General features: G+C 36.6%; 1 protein-coding gene and 1 long non-coding RNA gene across 10 annotated transcripts; one reads left to right on the top strand and one right to left on the bottom strand.

Moving 5' to 3' along the window:
* Window positions 1-256: 256 nt before the first annotated feature.
* LOC103429854 (putative disease resistance RPP13-like protein 1) lies at window positions 257-10,582 on the top strand. 9 transcript variants are annotated; one of them, XM_029088014.2, is made up of 7 exons: window positions 257-515; window positions 934-978; window positions 1,105-1,147; window positions 3,965-4,272; window positions 5,015-5,074; window positions 5,911-10,166; window positions 10,293-10,582. In XM_029088014.2, exon 6 carries the CDS (start codon window positions 6,061-6,063, stop codon window positions 10,156-10,158), a length of 4,098 nt encoding a protein of 1,365 aa, XP_028943847.2. In that variant the 5' UTR covers window positions 257-515; window positions 934-978; window positions 1,105-1,147; window positions 3,965-4,272; window positions 5,015-5,074; window positions 5,911-6,060; the 3' UTR covers window positions 10,159-10,166; window positions 10,293-10,582. The 9 variants fall into 9 exon arrangements, 6 of the variants coding, with proteins under 6 accessions (XP_028943847.2, XP_028943848.2, XP_070663967.1 ...); XM_029088015.2 differs by having other exon boundaries at window positions 257-577; XR_011572979.1 differs by having other exon boundaries at window positions 260-515; window positions 5,018-5,074; window positions 5,911-10,208.
* Window positions 10,583-11,715: 1,133 nt separating this feature from the next.
* LOC139189273 (uncharacterized) lies at window positions 11,716-12,878 on the bottom strand. The gene is made up of 2 exons (XR_011572987.1): window positions 12,751-12,878; window positions 11,716-12,131 (listed from the first exon to the last, which is right to left on the bottom strand). It is a non-coding gene; the product is annotated as an uncharacterized lncRNA (long non-coding RNA).
* Window positions 12,879-13,720: the final 842 nt, after the last annotated feature.

Here is a 13,720-nt window from a genome sequence, read left to right as displayed (position 1 = left end):
ATGGCTTCGAAGATCATGAATGAATATATGACTGATTGGCATTAAAAAGAATATAATAATTTTCATCATCGTCGATCAGCAGAAACTCCACAAGCGAATGTCACTTTCCTCATATAAGTCATACATCATAGGTGGATGCGGATCCAAGGTCAATCATCTGTTCTACTTTTTCTTCAGTGCCTTTTTCAATTTGGTTTGTTTCTCTCTTTATTTTCGTGCCTTTTTCTGCCTGTTTTGGTCTCTCTCAAACCCCGTGTTCTCTGCATTTCCATCTCCACATCCTTCTCATCTTTTCCATCCAAATTATCTGTGTAAATTTCTTGCGTTTAAAATCGCTGGACAAGTTAATTGTTGCTGTAAAGTATCTGCTTCTACGGCCGTTCTACATCTATTCACACTGTTTGTGCTTTTTTCCGTCTGGGATTTCCCGGTTCTGGCCTGAATTTTGCTGATTTCCACCCCTTTCGTCGCAACCTGTCTTCAGATCACTGCAGAACTGATCTTATTTAATTGAGGTGTGTTTTATAATCGTTAGAGAGAGAAAGATGGCAGCGGCGGGCATTGGTTGGAGTTAGGGGTGTGTTTTATAGGTGAAAAAGGATAACATTTATTTATTTATTTAGAGGGTTTTGTTTCTGTGTTTAGATCCTAGGTATAACTAGATAATTTGGTTGTCTTTTCATTTGGTGGAAGTAGTTATTTTTGAGGGTTTTGTGTGCAGCCTTTAAAGTTTAATGTTGCTTTCAATCTGTTTTGAAAATTTTTATTTTGTCAAGTCACGAGGCATGGCGTCGATGAAATTATTTGGTGTGGTACTGTTTCTTTCTTTGTATTAATTGAGCTTATAATGTATTTTAAGGCTTGTATTATAGATTTGTTTTTCATATCAAATCTTAAATTATCGGTGTTAATAAAATTGATTTGGTTTTGTAGATCAGAATTTTTAAGCGACAAAATCAACTTGCAAATTCAGTTCAGGTATGAATGCTTCCGCTTATTTAGATTGTTGAATTGATCTTTACCTTTACTAGATTTTATTTTTCAATGTTGTTTGCTACATTACTGTGTTACTTTATTATTAATAATACTAATTTGGTTTTGTAGATTAAGATTTTTAAGCGAGAATCAAGTTCTAAATTCAATTGAGGTATGAATCTTTTTGCTTATTTGGGCTGTTGAATTCATCCTTGCCTTTACTGCATTTTTTTTTATTGTTGTTTGGTGCATTCTAGTATTGATTTCATTGTAATTTTATGGATTTTAAATGGTTGTTTGGATTTTGGATTGTGAGAAGGATCTGGTGGGTTTTCAAGATAATCAAATAAGTTTGGGATTTTTACCGCTTCTCTCTGCATGCTTCTAGCTGTTGTGTGTGTATATATATATTATTCAATTGTTTGCATTTATTTTTCCTTTCGTTTTTACTCAATTTTTTTACTTTTTCTCTATGTGTTGCTTCATGTATGTTTCTCAATTGTTTGAATTTACTCCTTGCCTTCAGTTTTTACTGAATTTATTGACTTTTTGTGCATGGGTTAATCTATTTGTTATATGTCATGGTTAAAGGTTTGGTTTCTTTCTTTTTTTCTTTTTATCAATCCTCTCTCTTTACAATTTAAGTTGAATTACCATGGGATGTACAACAAAGGAGGCTAAAAAGCAGTCTAGCCCGAGGAAAAGGCCATAAACAAAGCAAGGAAAAAGACCAGTGGTTAAAAAGGCTAAGTAGTCCGAAAGATTTTTATAACATGACATGAAGCGCAACTTTTGTCCAAATCTTAGACATCCAACTAACCCAGAAAAATACAAAATGACAGCTAGCTACTCCAACGTGATCAACACCTTTGCTTCATTTTCCTTGGTGGGTTACCCTGTGCCCCTCAAATAATTAACAAATCATCCAAACATGTTTCACGCTGGTGGATTATCCTGAACCTCTCAATAATTAACAAATAAACCAGCATGCTTTAACAGTGCATCTACACTATTTGGTTCCAGGAAGTGATAAAACTAAAAGTTGAACAATGTTTTTACATCGGCTCCCACTATATCGTTAACTTTTAGCCCTCAAGTCTTAATTAAGTTTTTTCTTTGTTAAGTTTTGTCTGCATAAAAACAAAGTCACCAGCTCCCACTACATCATTAACTTTTGACACCTACAATTATTTTGAATTAATAGCACATAATAAAGCTACTTTAATTTTCTTCTTTGGGATTACTTTTATGATGCAGTCATCCTTGGTATTTTCTTCTCTAGGATTACTTTAATTATGCAGGCATCCTTGGTTGCATTGCCTTAAAAATGCATGCAATCTCGGACACGTAACAAAGTTGCTCACTTTGATGAGCAATTTTCCCTAAAAAAAATTGAGTGCATCACAGTCACAGATCATGGCCCATAAATTATAAAAATAGTTACGAAAAACTACAAAAGCAAGTGCCCCTTAGTTTACGTCTAAAGGTATGTACAAAAGTTTAAAGGTGTGAATAAAAATCTAAAAATACGTGGGAAAGTTTAAAGGTGTGTAAAAAAAAAAGTCCAAAGGTGTATGTAAAAGTCTAAATGTGTGTGAAAGTCTAAAATTGTGTGTGAAAGTAAAGACTTTTGAACACCTATGTTTTATGTTGTCGTGTAAAATCTCTATAAATGAGATATCTATGTACGTTTGTAATCAATCTCATTCCAGCAATAAGGAAAGAAAATATTTTTGTTATCGGAAGAAACTTGCTGCTAATAGTCTGAAAAACATAACTTGTTGCTAATAGTTTGAAAAACATTCAGAGGAAGCAACAAGCTTTTAGAAAATTAGTCTGAAAGTTTTTCTTACTATTAGCAGCAAGTTTCTTCCGATTACAAAAACCATTTCTTTTCTTATTGCTGGAATGGAATTGATTACAAACGTACAAGGACAATGTAATGTTTTCAAATCTTTTATCTGCAACTACTAATGTGAATCAAGAACTAGGATGACTGCCAAGGGGGAATATCATATTAACCATTTGTGTATGTCAATGACAAAGTGTTTGCCAATGTTTTATTTTTTATTTTTTATAAAATGTATAAATCTAGACACTGACCTGTAAAAAATATTCGATACATTATCTATACAGCCTTCATTATCTTTGTGTAAATAGTACTAGCATTTGCCTACACACTTTGTGTGTGTGAACATATTTTTTTTAAAAAATGAGAAGGAAATGAGGGGGGGGGGGAAGAGAGAGAGAACGTGGGGGGAGTGAGAGGTTTTATTTTTTTTAAATATTGAAGGTATTTTAACATCATCTGTAGGTGAGGTTTCAATAAAAAACAGTAAATTTTGAACCTGTGAAATTACATTTTTGCCCATCATTTTTTTTGTGTGATAGAAGACTAATTTGTCTTTTCTCTCTCTTTTGGTTGACAAAGAAGATTTTATTAATTAGTAGAGATTAGTTTGGATTTCTACGTATTTATATTTTGGGAGTTACATATTTTTAGAACATGTTCTATAGTAAGATTTTCGCTCCCGCAATAATGAGCGGGCACAGTTTTCTAGTCTGTATCTATATCTTGTCCTTTTTTTATTTGCCTTTCTCTGCTTACTCATTGTGCTTGATTGTTTGGTCCATTTGTATTCATGATGCTAAACCCTATATCCATTGAGAAATTGAGAATTGACACAATCTTATACTTTTTTGAGAGAATTGATACATCTTTCATAAAAAGAGAAAAAATAAATAAAATTACAGCTTAGCCCGAACCCTTATGGGATTTATTTCTTTGTGCATGTCAGGAAATTTGCATTTCCATCATGTAATTATAATCCCACAAACCATGCTCAAGACATGTCTTTGAGCTTGTCACTAGGAAAGAAACCATGATGTTCTATTCAGTAAATACTAAAAGCTTTGAGAAAATTTAGTGAAATGAGAAAACTAGAATTTCTCTTAACTTTTTTTCTTAACGAGTTTCAGTTTTTTACAGTTTGACTGTTGATATTGGTTGCTTCGCTTCACTCTTTCAATCTTGATACCTTCTTTCTCCTCAAGAAGCTGTTAATATACACTCTCCTGAAGAAGTTGCTTTCATAAGCTATGTCACTGTGAGAGGTCTTTATTTCTGGATTACTTCAAGTGTTGTGGAAAGGGATTATGTAGGCTGCAAATAAAGGAACTAGAAATTGTTATGATATAAAGCAAAAGACGAAAGTGCACGTTATTATTCCTTCAATTTCAGTCTGGATTTGTTAGCGAGCCTTCTCTCATCTCTCTACTTTCATACTTCCATTCCATGTAAGTGCTTTTTTGCCATGGGTAATCTATTTCATTTTATATCATGTACAATTTCAAATAATATGGATGAATTCTTGCTTATTCAAATTTGCATGGAAAATATTTAGGCTATGAGTTGCATTTCTTTTTCTAAAGCTGAAAAATATCCAAAAATCGATTGACCTATATGATAATGAAAGGTCTTGTTTCAATCGCTTTTACGGTCTTATTGGAAGTGCTTTTGGCATGATTAGTGCTTATTAGTTATTATACGAGTAAAAGCATTTTGTTTGACAAAAATTGGAAATACGCTTGAATATAGGAAGCACTTGAATGGGGGTTTCAACAACATAAAGAAGTTGGAATTGGTTGTATAGCAATCACTTATAAACACCTTTTGCTAGAAGTGCGTTTATTAGAGACTTTAACGTTGAATTTATATATATAAAAAATACAAGTGTTTATTGAAAAAGTATTTAGAAATGCTTCTTGAAAAAGCATTTATTATGTGTTTCTCTAAAAAAACACATCTATGACTCAGAAACACGTTTTAACTTTTCTTCCAAAAGTAGCCAAAGGCTTGTCATTGAAGTTTTTTTTTATAGTCCCAAAACGCTTTTTAACTCTTTTAGAAGCAGTCACAATCCATAATATGCCCTCCTCCTATATTGAAATAAACAACCCCTATTCTTGTATGCCCAATGTCCAAACTGTCTTTAAACATTCTTTAAGCTCTCTTTAATAAGACATCACTCTACTGCAGCAGAGCATGCGTTTCTCCATCTTCAAGAAGAACAAGTCTCGTGTGAATTTTCCTTTAAAGGTATTGTCCTTTTACTCCTCATCCAAATATACATGTCCTTAATATGAATCTATATCAGTATTTTGTCCTTTTTTTTATTTGCCTTTCTCTGTTTACTCTCTGTGCTGGATTATTTGGTCCTAAATCCATTGGGAATTTGATAGTTGATACGATCTATACGTTTTTGGGGGAATTGATACAACCTTTCATAAAAAGAACAAAAATTAAATAAAATGAAACTTGATCCAAATGCCTATGGGATTTGGTGCTTGTCATGAAATTATTTCCAAACGCCTATGGGATTTGTTTCCTTGTGCTTGTCATGAAATTATATATATATATATATATATATATATATATATATATATATATATATATATGTGTGTGTGTGTGTGTGTGTGTGTGTGTGTGACTCTATATATATATATAGAATTAGGATCGGGGACATCTGTTTTTTCAAACACATTTGACACTCATTTGTAGAGACATTAAGTAACTTTTTTCATCGATCTAACCATTTATTTTTTTTTAATTTTTATTTTTTTGTCTTCTCTAAAAAATTCTAATACATTCCTAAACAAAATAGGACTCTCATACCAACAAGTAAAATCCTAACAGGCTTTACAAAGTGCGTTTAAAAATATGGGTGTCCCCCAATCCTAACAGGCTTTTCAATGGAAGTTGGTAATTGGTATAGCTCGCTCTTATTTTTGGTAGAAGAAAGTGTTACAAATTTACGTGCAAAAACAAAAGCACATCTGACTCAAACAATCCCGAGGCAATTCATTTACTGTGCTCAGGACATATCTCTAAGCTTATTTTTGTAACTTTTTCTTAACCAGTTTCACTTTTTGCAGTTCGACGGTCGACATTGCACAAGCTTCCTCGTGACATTTGCTTACTTGTTCTTGGATTGGTTGCTTCACTTCACTCTTTCAATCTTGATACCTTGCTTTCTCCTGAAGAAGCTGCTAATATACATTATCTTGAAGAAGTTCTTATAAGCCATGTCACTGGGAGAGGTCTTTATCTCTGGTTTACTTCAAGTGTTACTTGAAAGGTTAGCATCTCGTGAGACACTAAGCTACTTTAGACGCCTACTTGGCGTTGGCAAAGAGCTGGAGAAATGGAATTCAATGTTGTCTACTATTCGAGCGGTGCTGAATGACGCGGAGGAAAAGCAATTGACGAGCCAAGCAGTAAAATTGTGGTTGGATGATCTCAGAAACTTGGCTTATAATGTGGAAGACATATTGGACAGGTTTTCAACCGAGATGTTGCAGCGCCAAATAAAAGAGAAACATGGTGCTACCACAAGCAAGGTATGGGGATTGTTTTCTGATGTTAAATTTAACCGTAACTTGATCTCAGAAATAAAGAAGATTACTGATCGGTTACATGAGATATTGGAACAAAAAAACCAACTTGGTTTACATGAGGGGACACCATCTGTTAAGGCATGGCACATGCCACCAAGTTCCCATTTACCAGAAGGACCTATGATTGGAAGGGATACAGACAAGACGAACATTATTGACTTCTTGTTGAAAGAAGCACTCCGTGCTGTTAACTTTCATGTAGTTGCCATTGTCGGTATGCCTGGAGTGGGAAAGACAACACTTGCAAGACATATTTATGATGATGACGAGGTGAAAGAGTTTAACCAAAAAGTATGGGTATCTGTGTCGGATGACTTCAATCTTGAAAGAGTGACAAAGGCAATTCTTGAGGCTGCCACATCTGGTCTTGCAAAGGATTTCAAGGAATTCAGCCAGGTTCAAGAAAGTTTGAGGAATGAGCTAGCAGGAAAAAAGTTTCTAATTGTTCTAGACGATGTTTGGGACACATGTGTCTATGATTTGTGGATAAAATTGCAGTCTCCTTTTCGTGTTGGAGCACCAGGAAGTAAGATAGTTGTGACAACACGTGATACAAATGTTGCAAACATGATGGGGTCCACTATTTATCGATTGGGTGGCATATCAGATGATCAATGTTGGGAAGTCTTTGAGCAGCATTCCCTCTTGGACATTACCAAAAGGCCGCAAAATTTTAAGTTGATAAAGGAGAAAGTTGTTGCAAAATGTCGCGGATTGCCATTGGTTGCAAGGACTCTTGGAGGTCTTCTACGTTGTAAACAAGTAGAAGAATGGGAGGCAATCTTAAACAACAAGATGTGGAGTCTATCAGACAATAGTGGCATTCTCCCAGTATTAAAATTGAGCTATCACCATCTCCCTTCGAGTTTGAAACGATGCTTTGCCTATTGTTCTCTACTTCCAAATGACTATGAATTTAGGGAGAAGCAGTTGATCCTTCTGTGGATGGCAGAAGGTTTGATTCAACAAAGAGTAGAGGACAAGAAACAGCTGGAAGAAGTAGGCAGTGACTATTTTCAAGAGCTATTGTCCAGGTCATTATTTCAAAAGGCAAGCAAAAGCAATGATAAGTATGTAATGCATGACCTTGTTGGTGAGTTGGCACGGTGGGCTGCAGGTGAAATATGCTTTTCATTGGAGGACAAGGGAAATGTTGACTTGCATCCAATGGCTCGTCATATGTCTTATGTCAGTGGTTACTTGGATGGGGTTAAAAAATTTGAGGCCATATCCAGAGTTAAACGTTTGAGGACATTCCTGTCATTTCGGCCTTCAGAATTTGATAAGAATTATCTAACTCGTTGGGTTACATTTGACCTATTGCCAGAAATGCGAATCTTACGAGTGCTTTCTTTGAATGGTTATGGAATAACTGAGTTGCCCAATTCAATTGGTAAATTGTGGAATCTACGGTATCTGGACCTTTCTTACACAGACATAACGAGTTTGCCTCCATCAACAACCACTCTTTGCAATCTGCAAACATTGTTATTAGAAGGTTGTTTTCAATTGAAGGCTTTGCCCGCAAACATGAGTAATCTAATTAGTTTGCGGCATCTCAACAGTTTTCGTGGATTGGAAGGAATGCCTCCGCATCTAGGTCGATTGACGAATCTGCAATCCTTGTCATATTTTGTGGTAGGCAAAGGTAGTGATCAGTCTGGGATAAGAGAGATAGGGTCCCTATCACATCTTCAAGGGACATTGCACCTCTCAAGATTGGAGAATGCGGTTGATGCTAAGGATGCTAGTGGGGCCAAGTTAATAGACAAGGAGGGGCTTGATTCATTGAAGCTGGAATGGTCTAATTTGAGCAGATCGAGGGAAATGGAGTTGGGTGTGCTTGACATGTTACAACCTCCTAAAAATCTCAAAGAGCTCACTATTATGGGTTATGCTGGATTGAAATTTTCATCGTGGATTGGAGATCCTCTGTTCTCTAAAATGGTGTGTGTAAGCTTATACAATTGTAGAAATTGTCATCTCTTGCCACCAGTTGGACAGTTTCCTTGCCTTAAAGAACTTCATATCACGAGAATGACTTCTGTGGAAATCGTTGGTCCCGAATTCTACGGAGAGGGTAGCTTGCCTTTTCGAGTATTAGAGATTCTTGAGTTTTTGGAGATGGGGCATTGGGAGAAATGGCTGCCTTTCGATCACGATAAGGGAAGTGGTGTTTTCCCTAGCTTAAAAGTGCTTTCAATCAAAGAGTGCCCTAAACTGGAGGGTGAGTTGCCGAAGAAACTTAATTCGTTAGCAAAGCTTGAGATTGCTAGATGCAAGGAATTGGTGGTTGAGATTGACAATTATGAACACACGAGTGAACTAAGCATCGATGGTGGCAAAGCGCTAGTGCATACTACCGCTGAGGTTGACTTTAAGTTTTTAGACACCTTGTGTCTTTCAAACATTTTGGAGCCGCGATTGCAAGCAAGGGGACTTACGAAAGCATTAGGCAAGATTAAGAAGTTGAACATTAGTGGTTGTGAGGAGCTGACGTCTTCATTGAAAAATGAGGACGGATGTTTCCCACAACTGATTTCTCTTGTTCGTTTGGTTATTGAACGCAACTCTGCCCTTGTTGAAGATCTCGGAAAAGAATTGGAGGGGTTGCTGCAGGTTCCAATATTAGCTTGTAAGCTTGAATATCTGGAAATAAACTATTGTGGAAGTCTTTCGAAGCTGCCGAAGGGGTTGCGTCAGTTGTCGTCTCTTCAAGAGCTTCACATACGGCAATGTTCAAGTCTAGTTTCTTTTCCAGATGTTGGCCTGCCACCTTCTCTTAAAGTCTTGGAGATTAGGAATTGTGACTCTCTGATGTATATTGCAAAATATCAGATTCCCCAAAATCTGAAAAGAATAGAGATATGGAGGTGTGGAAGTTTGAAATCATTAGTGGAGGAGGAGAATGAGCTCGTTGTTTCTTGTTCATCTTCCTTTTCTGTTTCTCTTGAGCACTTGCGGATATCTCTTTGTCCATCTCTGACATCGTTATCACCGAGAGGCCAGCTTTACAGGGCGCTTAAACACCTTGAGATAGAGGAATGTGAAGGGCTAGAGTTAATAACATCAGAGCGGTTCTTCCCCGACAATACTAATAATTGTCTTGAATGTATTAACATTGCCAGGTGTCAAAATCTGAAATCCTTACCGGAGGGCCTATGCCACCTCACCAATCTTCAAGCTTTTATTGTTAGGGAATGCAGAAAATTGGAGGTGTCACCGGAAGACATTCGCAATCTCACGTCTCTTAAAGTATTGGAGATTGGCTACATGGAAGGTTTGCCTTCCTTTCCTCCCAACCTCACATCACTTGAAATTTATGGAGCCAAGAGTTGTAAGCAGCTCTGGGAATCGGAGTGGGGGTTGGACAAACTCACGTCTCTCAAATATTTGTCGATCAAAAGTGAAGATCCAGATGTGTTGTCATTTCCACCTGATGGGAAGGAGGAGATGCTGCTCCCCAATTCTCTCACTGAACTCATAATTGATGGCTTCCCATATCTGAAGAAACTCGGCAATGGCATTCAATTCCTCACCTCTCTTCAGACGCTGCAACTATTTGATTGTCCAAAGCTCGCATCCATTCCAGAGGAAGGCTTGCCTCTTTCACTTGGGAAACTTCGGATCGACCGGTGTCCTCTACTACAAGAGAGATTTCAACCTGGAAAAGGACGATACTGGCCCAAAATATCCCACATTCCTTTCCTAAAAATAGATTTCTGAAGACCCAGGTACTTCCAGTTTCAAACAACATCAAGCTAAAAACCCGACATGTAATCCATTTACAACTTTCATGTTGCAAGTTTTCCATACACTCTTTCAACATTAGCCGATCATATCGAGCTTTCTCCTTGCAGCTGATCGAGCGACCTGGTCCCTGGTGCCTTAGTGCGTACGTGGCACATGAATCAGTTCCGGCACACATACATAATCGAGCTTATGCAAACACTATGGGTAAGTAACTTTCTGATAATCTCCTGCCACAGGGAGTAGAGAGAGGAACATGCTGAAACTGGAAATACATTTATCATTGCATATTATCTATTTATATCTGTGGTTATGTAAGAATACCCAATCTTTCAATAAATTGTGAATATATACAGCTATCTTCTATGCCACGACGATGAATGAATCAAATATTTTACGAGTCTTTCTCCAAACCTTAGTTGCAGTGATAAATACTCTTATCAATTTAAAATCCCCCCTACGTATCAAGTGTAAGATCCCACATTGCTCAAGAGAGTGATCTTTATATGTATATTCTCATCCCTACCTAGCACGAGGCATTTTGAGAGCTCACTGGCTTCGGAGTTAATTGGAACGCGGAAGTTAAGTGAGTAGCGCACGAGAGCACTCCCATGATGGGTGACCCACTGGGAAGTTCTCGTGTGAATTCTCAAAAACAAAACCGTGAGGGTGTGGTCGGGGCTCAAAGCGGACAATATCGTGCTACGGCGGTGGAGTGTGCCCGGGATGTGGTGGACCCCGGGTTGGGATGTGACATCAAGAGTATTGCATGTCCATGAGAGGATTGCCATTTCTTGTGGTTTTGCGATCTTCCAACGTAAAGAATGGTGTTCCAATTTCAGTTTCATCAATCACCAACAATCTATGACCCCTGTTCCACATGTAGATTTCTTTGTGCCTGCTATGATGAATAGTCCCCACTACAAACTCATGGACGGCGCCACTTATTTTGATGAAACTCATCCCACGAGTAGTCTCCAATTCATTTTCTCCAATGAGTTTCCGAATTTTAGTTGCACTTCCTTTCTCCAGCGTTGGCAAACATAATCCCTGCTAGTTTGTATCTGTAACTAGACATTGGTTCCAGTTCAGTAAAGTGCTTGAACGCAAGGTTCCCTCCCCTCAGGTCACCATGTGTCCGACAAGCGCCAAGTAACGCACCCCATATTACTGAATTAGATTTTTCTGGCATTGACATGATGAGCTCTTCTGCCTCTTCCAGCCACCCGGCACCCCATATTCTCCTTTCTATAAAACTCTTTCAAATTAAGCCCACTTCTCTACAAATATCAAATAAATAACTTCATAGTTCAGCATATGTCAATCGTTGTTTCATTTTTAGCATAAGTTAATTAAAACAATTTTCCTCTTAAATTTACTAAGATGCAGGTCTTTGTGATAAGGTAGAACATATATTTGAGGTCAAAAAATGGAAGTAGATCGTTTAAAACAAAAACAAGAAAGAAAAAAAAAAAAAACAAAGCTACACTCGTACTGTAGCCTCAAAACCATGGGATTTCACATCAGAAAAGCTTTTCAAAAGTGCATTCCCATCAAACCTTTCCAGAAATACATGTGAGGAATCATTGTTGCAATCATACTGAAATGACGTTAATTAGAAAGCAAGAGCACCAGTATGTTGCAACTGAGAAACCACGCAACCATGAACTATCAAAGCAAAGACCAGCACGAACAATGCATAAATGAAAATCTATTACCTTCTTACAGTGTCTAGATCTCCATATGTGCTTATTGGCAAAAATGCAGTAATGCAACCAGATATCAACTGAATAGGTAACACCTTCAACTGCTCGTTCATAGACCTCCACAACTTTATCGATACAACCTAGACGTGCCTCATGATCCACATACTTTTTCCAATAACCTTAACGCAAAGGAAACTCTGCTAAAAAAGCATCATAAACTTTCCGAATTTTCAATATGTTATCCTGCATATAAAAGTAGAGTAATTTGTTAGTTCAAAAAGAACTGCTAAGTAAATGTATGAAGCATATTCAAATAGTTAGTAAATTCCGACAGCAAGAGTTGTGGCAAACACCAATTTGAATGCAAACACCAAGTAAAAATTTCACTTATAAGAACAACAATATCATTGAGTAACCACACAATTTATCGCATGTTACCATTTCCATAATATAAAGGGGCATACTGAGTTACCAGTTTGGAAATCCTCCTTTCCTCACTGTCTCACCACTATTATTACTACCACTATTATTTCATTTTCCAATTGGTACTACTATCAATTTATTCTCTTGGTAAAAAAAAATTAGTATTAAAACTTAGCCTCCATCTTCTAAGGGCATTTATTGACTAAAGGTTAGATATTTACCCAGCCATGGGCAGACCATGGTATGCTAAGGCAGCTGACTATCACATAAATATCTAAGAACATGTAGAAGGTAAGTGAAGTTCACAGTTTTGAAACCTCATATGATTCATATTTAAATAACAACAATTTCTCTGCCAAAATCTTATCTTTTGCAACCTCAGATGATTCACACTCGCCCAAAGGATTCATCTAATGACTCAAAGATCCAGCTAACGTACCTCTGCAACCGTCTCTGTCTCTTCAATTAAAGTAGTCCAGGCATTGAAATCTTTGGAATTGGCCCTCACAATGTTCCACAGTCTATCTTCTTCGACAGACATGGCTGCAACAAAAGAAAGGAAATAAAAAAAAATATAAGAAAACATGTAAACTGCTAAATGAAGTAAATCCAGCAGTACAATCCCACAAAAAATAAAGTAAAAAAACAATAATAAATCATGAATTAAATTAAATTTCTCACCTCCACCTCCAGCAAATCTTTCACATTCTCAACCTATCACAAAAAAACAAAAAAAAAATCAAATAAAATCAAATTCAAGTAAAAAAAAAAAAAAAAAGAACTTGAACTTCCAAATTAATTGAAAGAACTATAAAATCTATCGGGGGTTTCCGCTAAAGTGAAAAGTAAGAACAAATAAGAGAGCTGTTATTCCCACCCCAATGTCTTATCTTCCCACCCATTTTTTAATTACAAATTTATTCATTTGTAAAATAACTAATAAGGACCTTAGTTACCTCCTTTTGCATTACTTTTTTTTTTTATAAAAAATAAAAAAGAAAAGTTTGGGTGTGAAATAATTACTAAAGAGAGTTGTATCCCTAGGATTTTGGTTGCCCAAATAAGAACCCACCTCTCTGCAACTCCTATCTGCCTTCCCCTCATGAAATTTCAAAAAGCATTCTCCATCATCATCTAGCATAACCTCACATACATGCGTTCCTTGCAACAAAAAAAATCCCCCAGGGGTTAGGGCTTGAGAGATGGTTTAACTTCCTGATTTTTTAGTTAAAGTATTAATTTGAATTCACCGCGGTTATTTCTTTTGTGATTCATTTGACTGGAGAGTTTGGTACTTTTTTTCGTTGTCGAAAAGGAAAGAATGTGGCAGTAGAGAGTGGTTAAAGGGTTCAAGGAGAGAGTTGTCGGGAGAATGGCTAATCTTGTTAATTGGAAGTTTACAGTTGAGA

The sequence above is a fragment of the Malus domestica genome, chromosome 11 (genome assembly GCF_042453785.1).
Source record: "Malus domestica chromosome 11, GDT2T_hap1".
NCBI lineage: Eukaryota > Viridiplantae > Streptophyta > Magnoliopsida > Rosales > Rosaceae > Malus > Malus domestica.
Note: the sequence above shows the minus strand (reverse complement) of the source record. Positions and strands in the feature narration are given on the sequence as shown.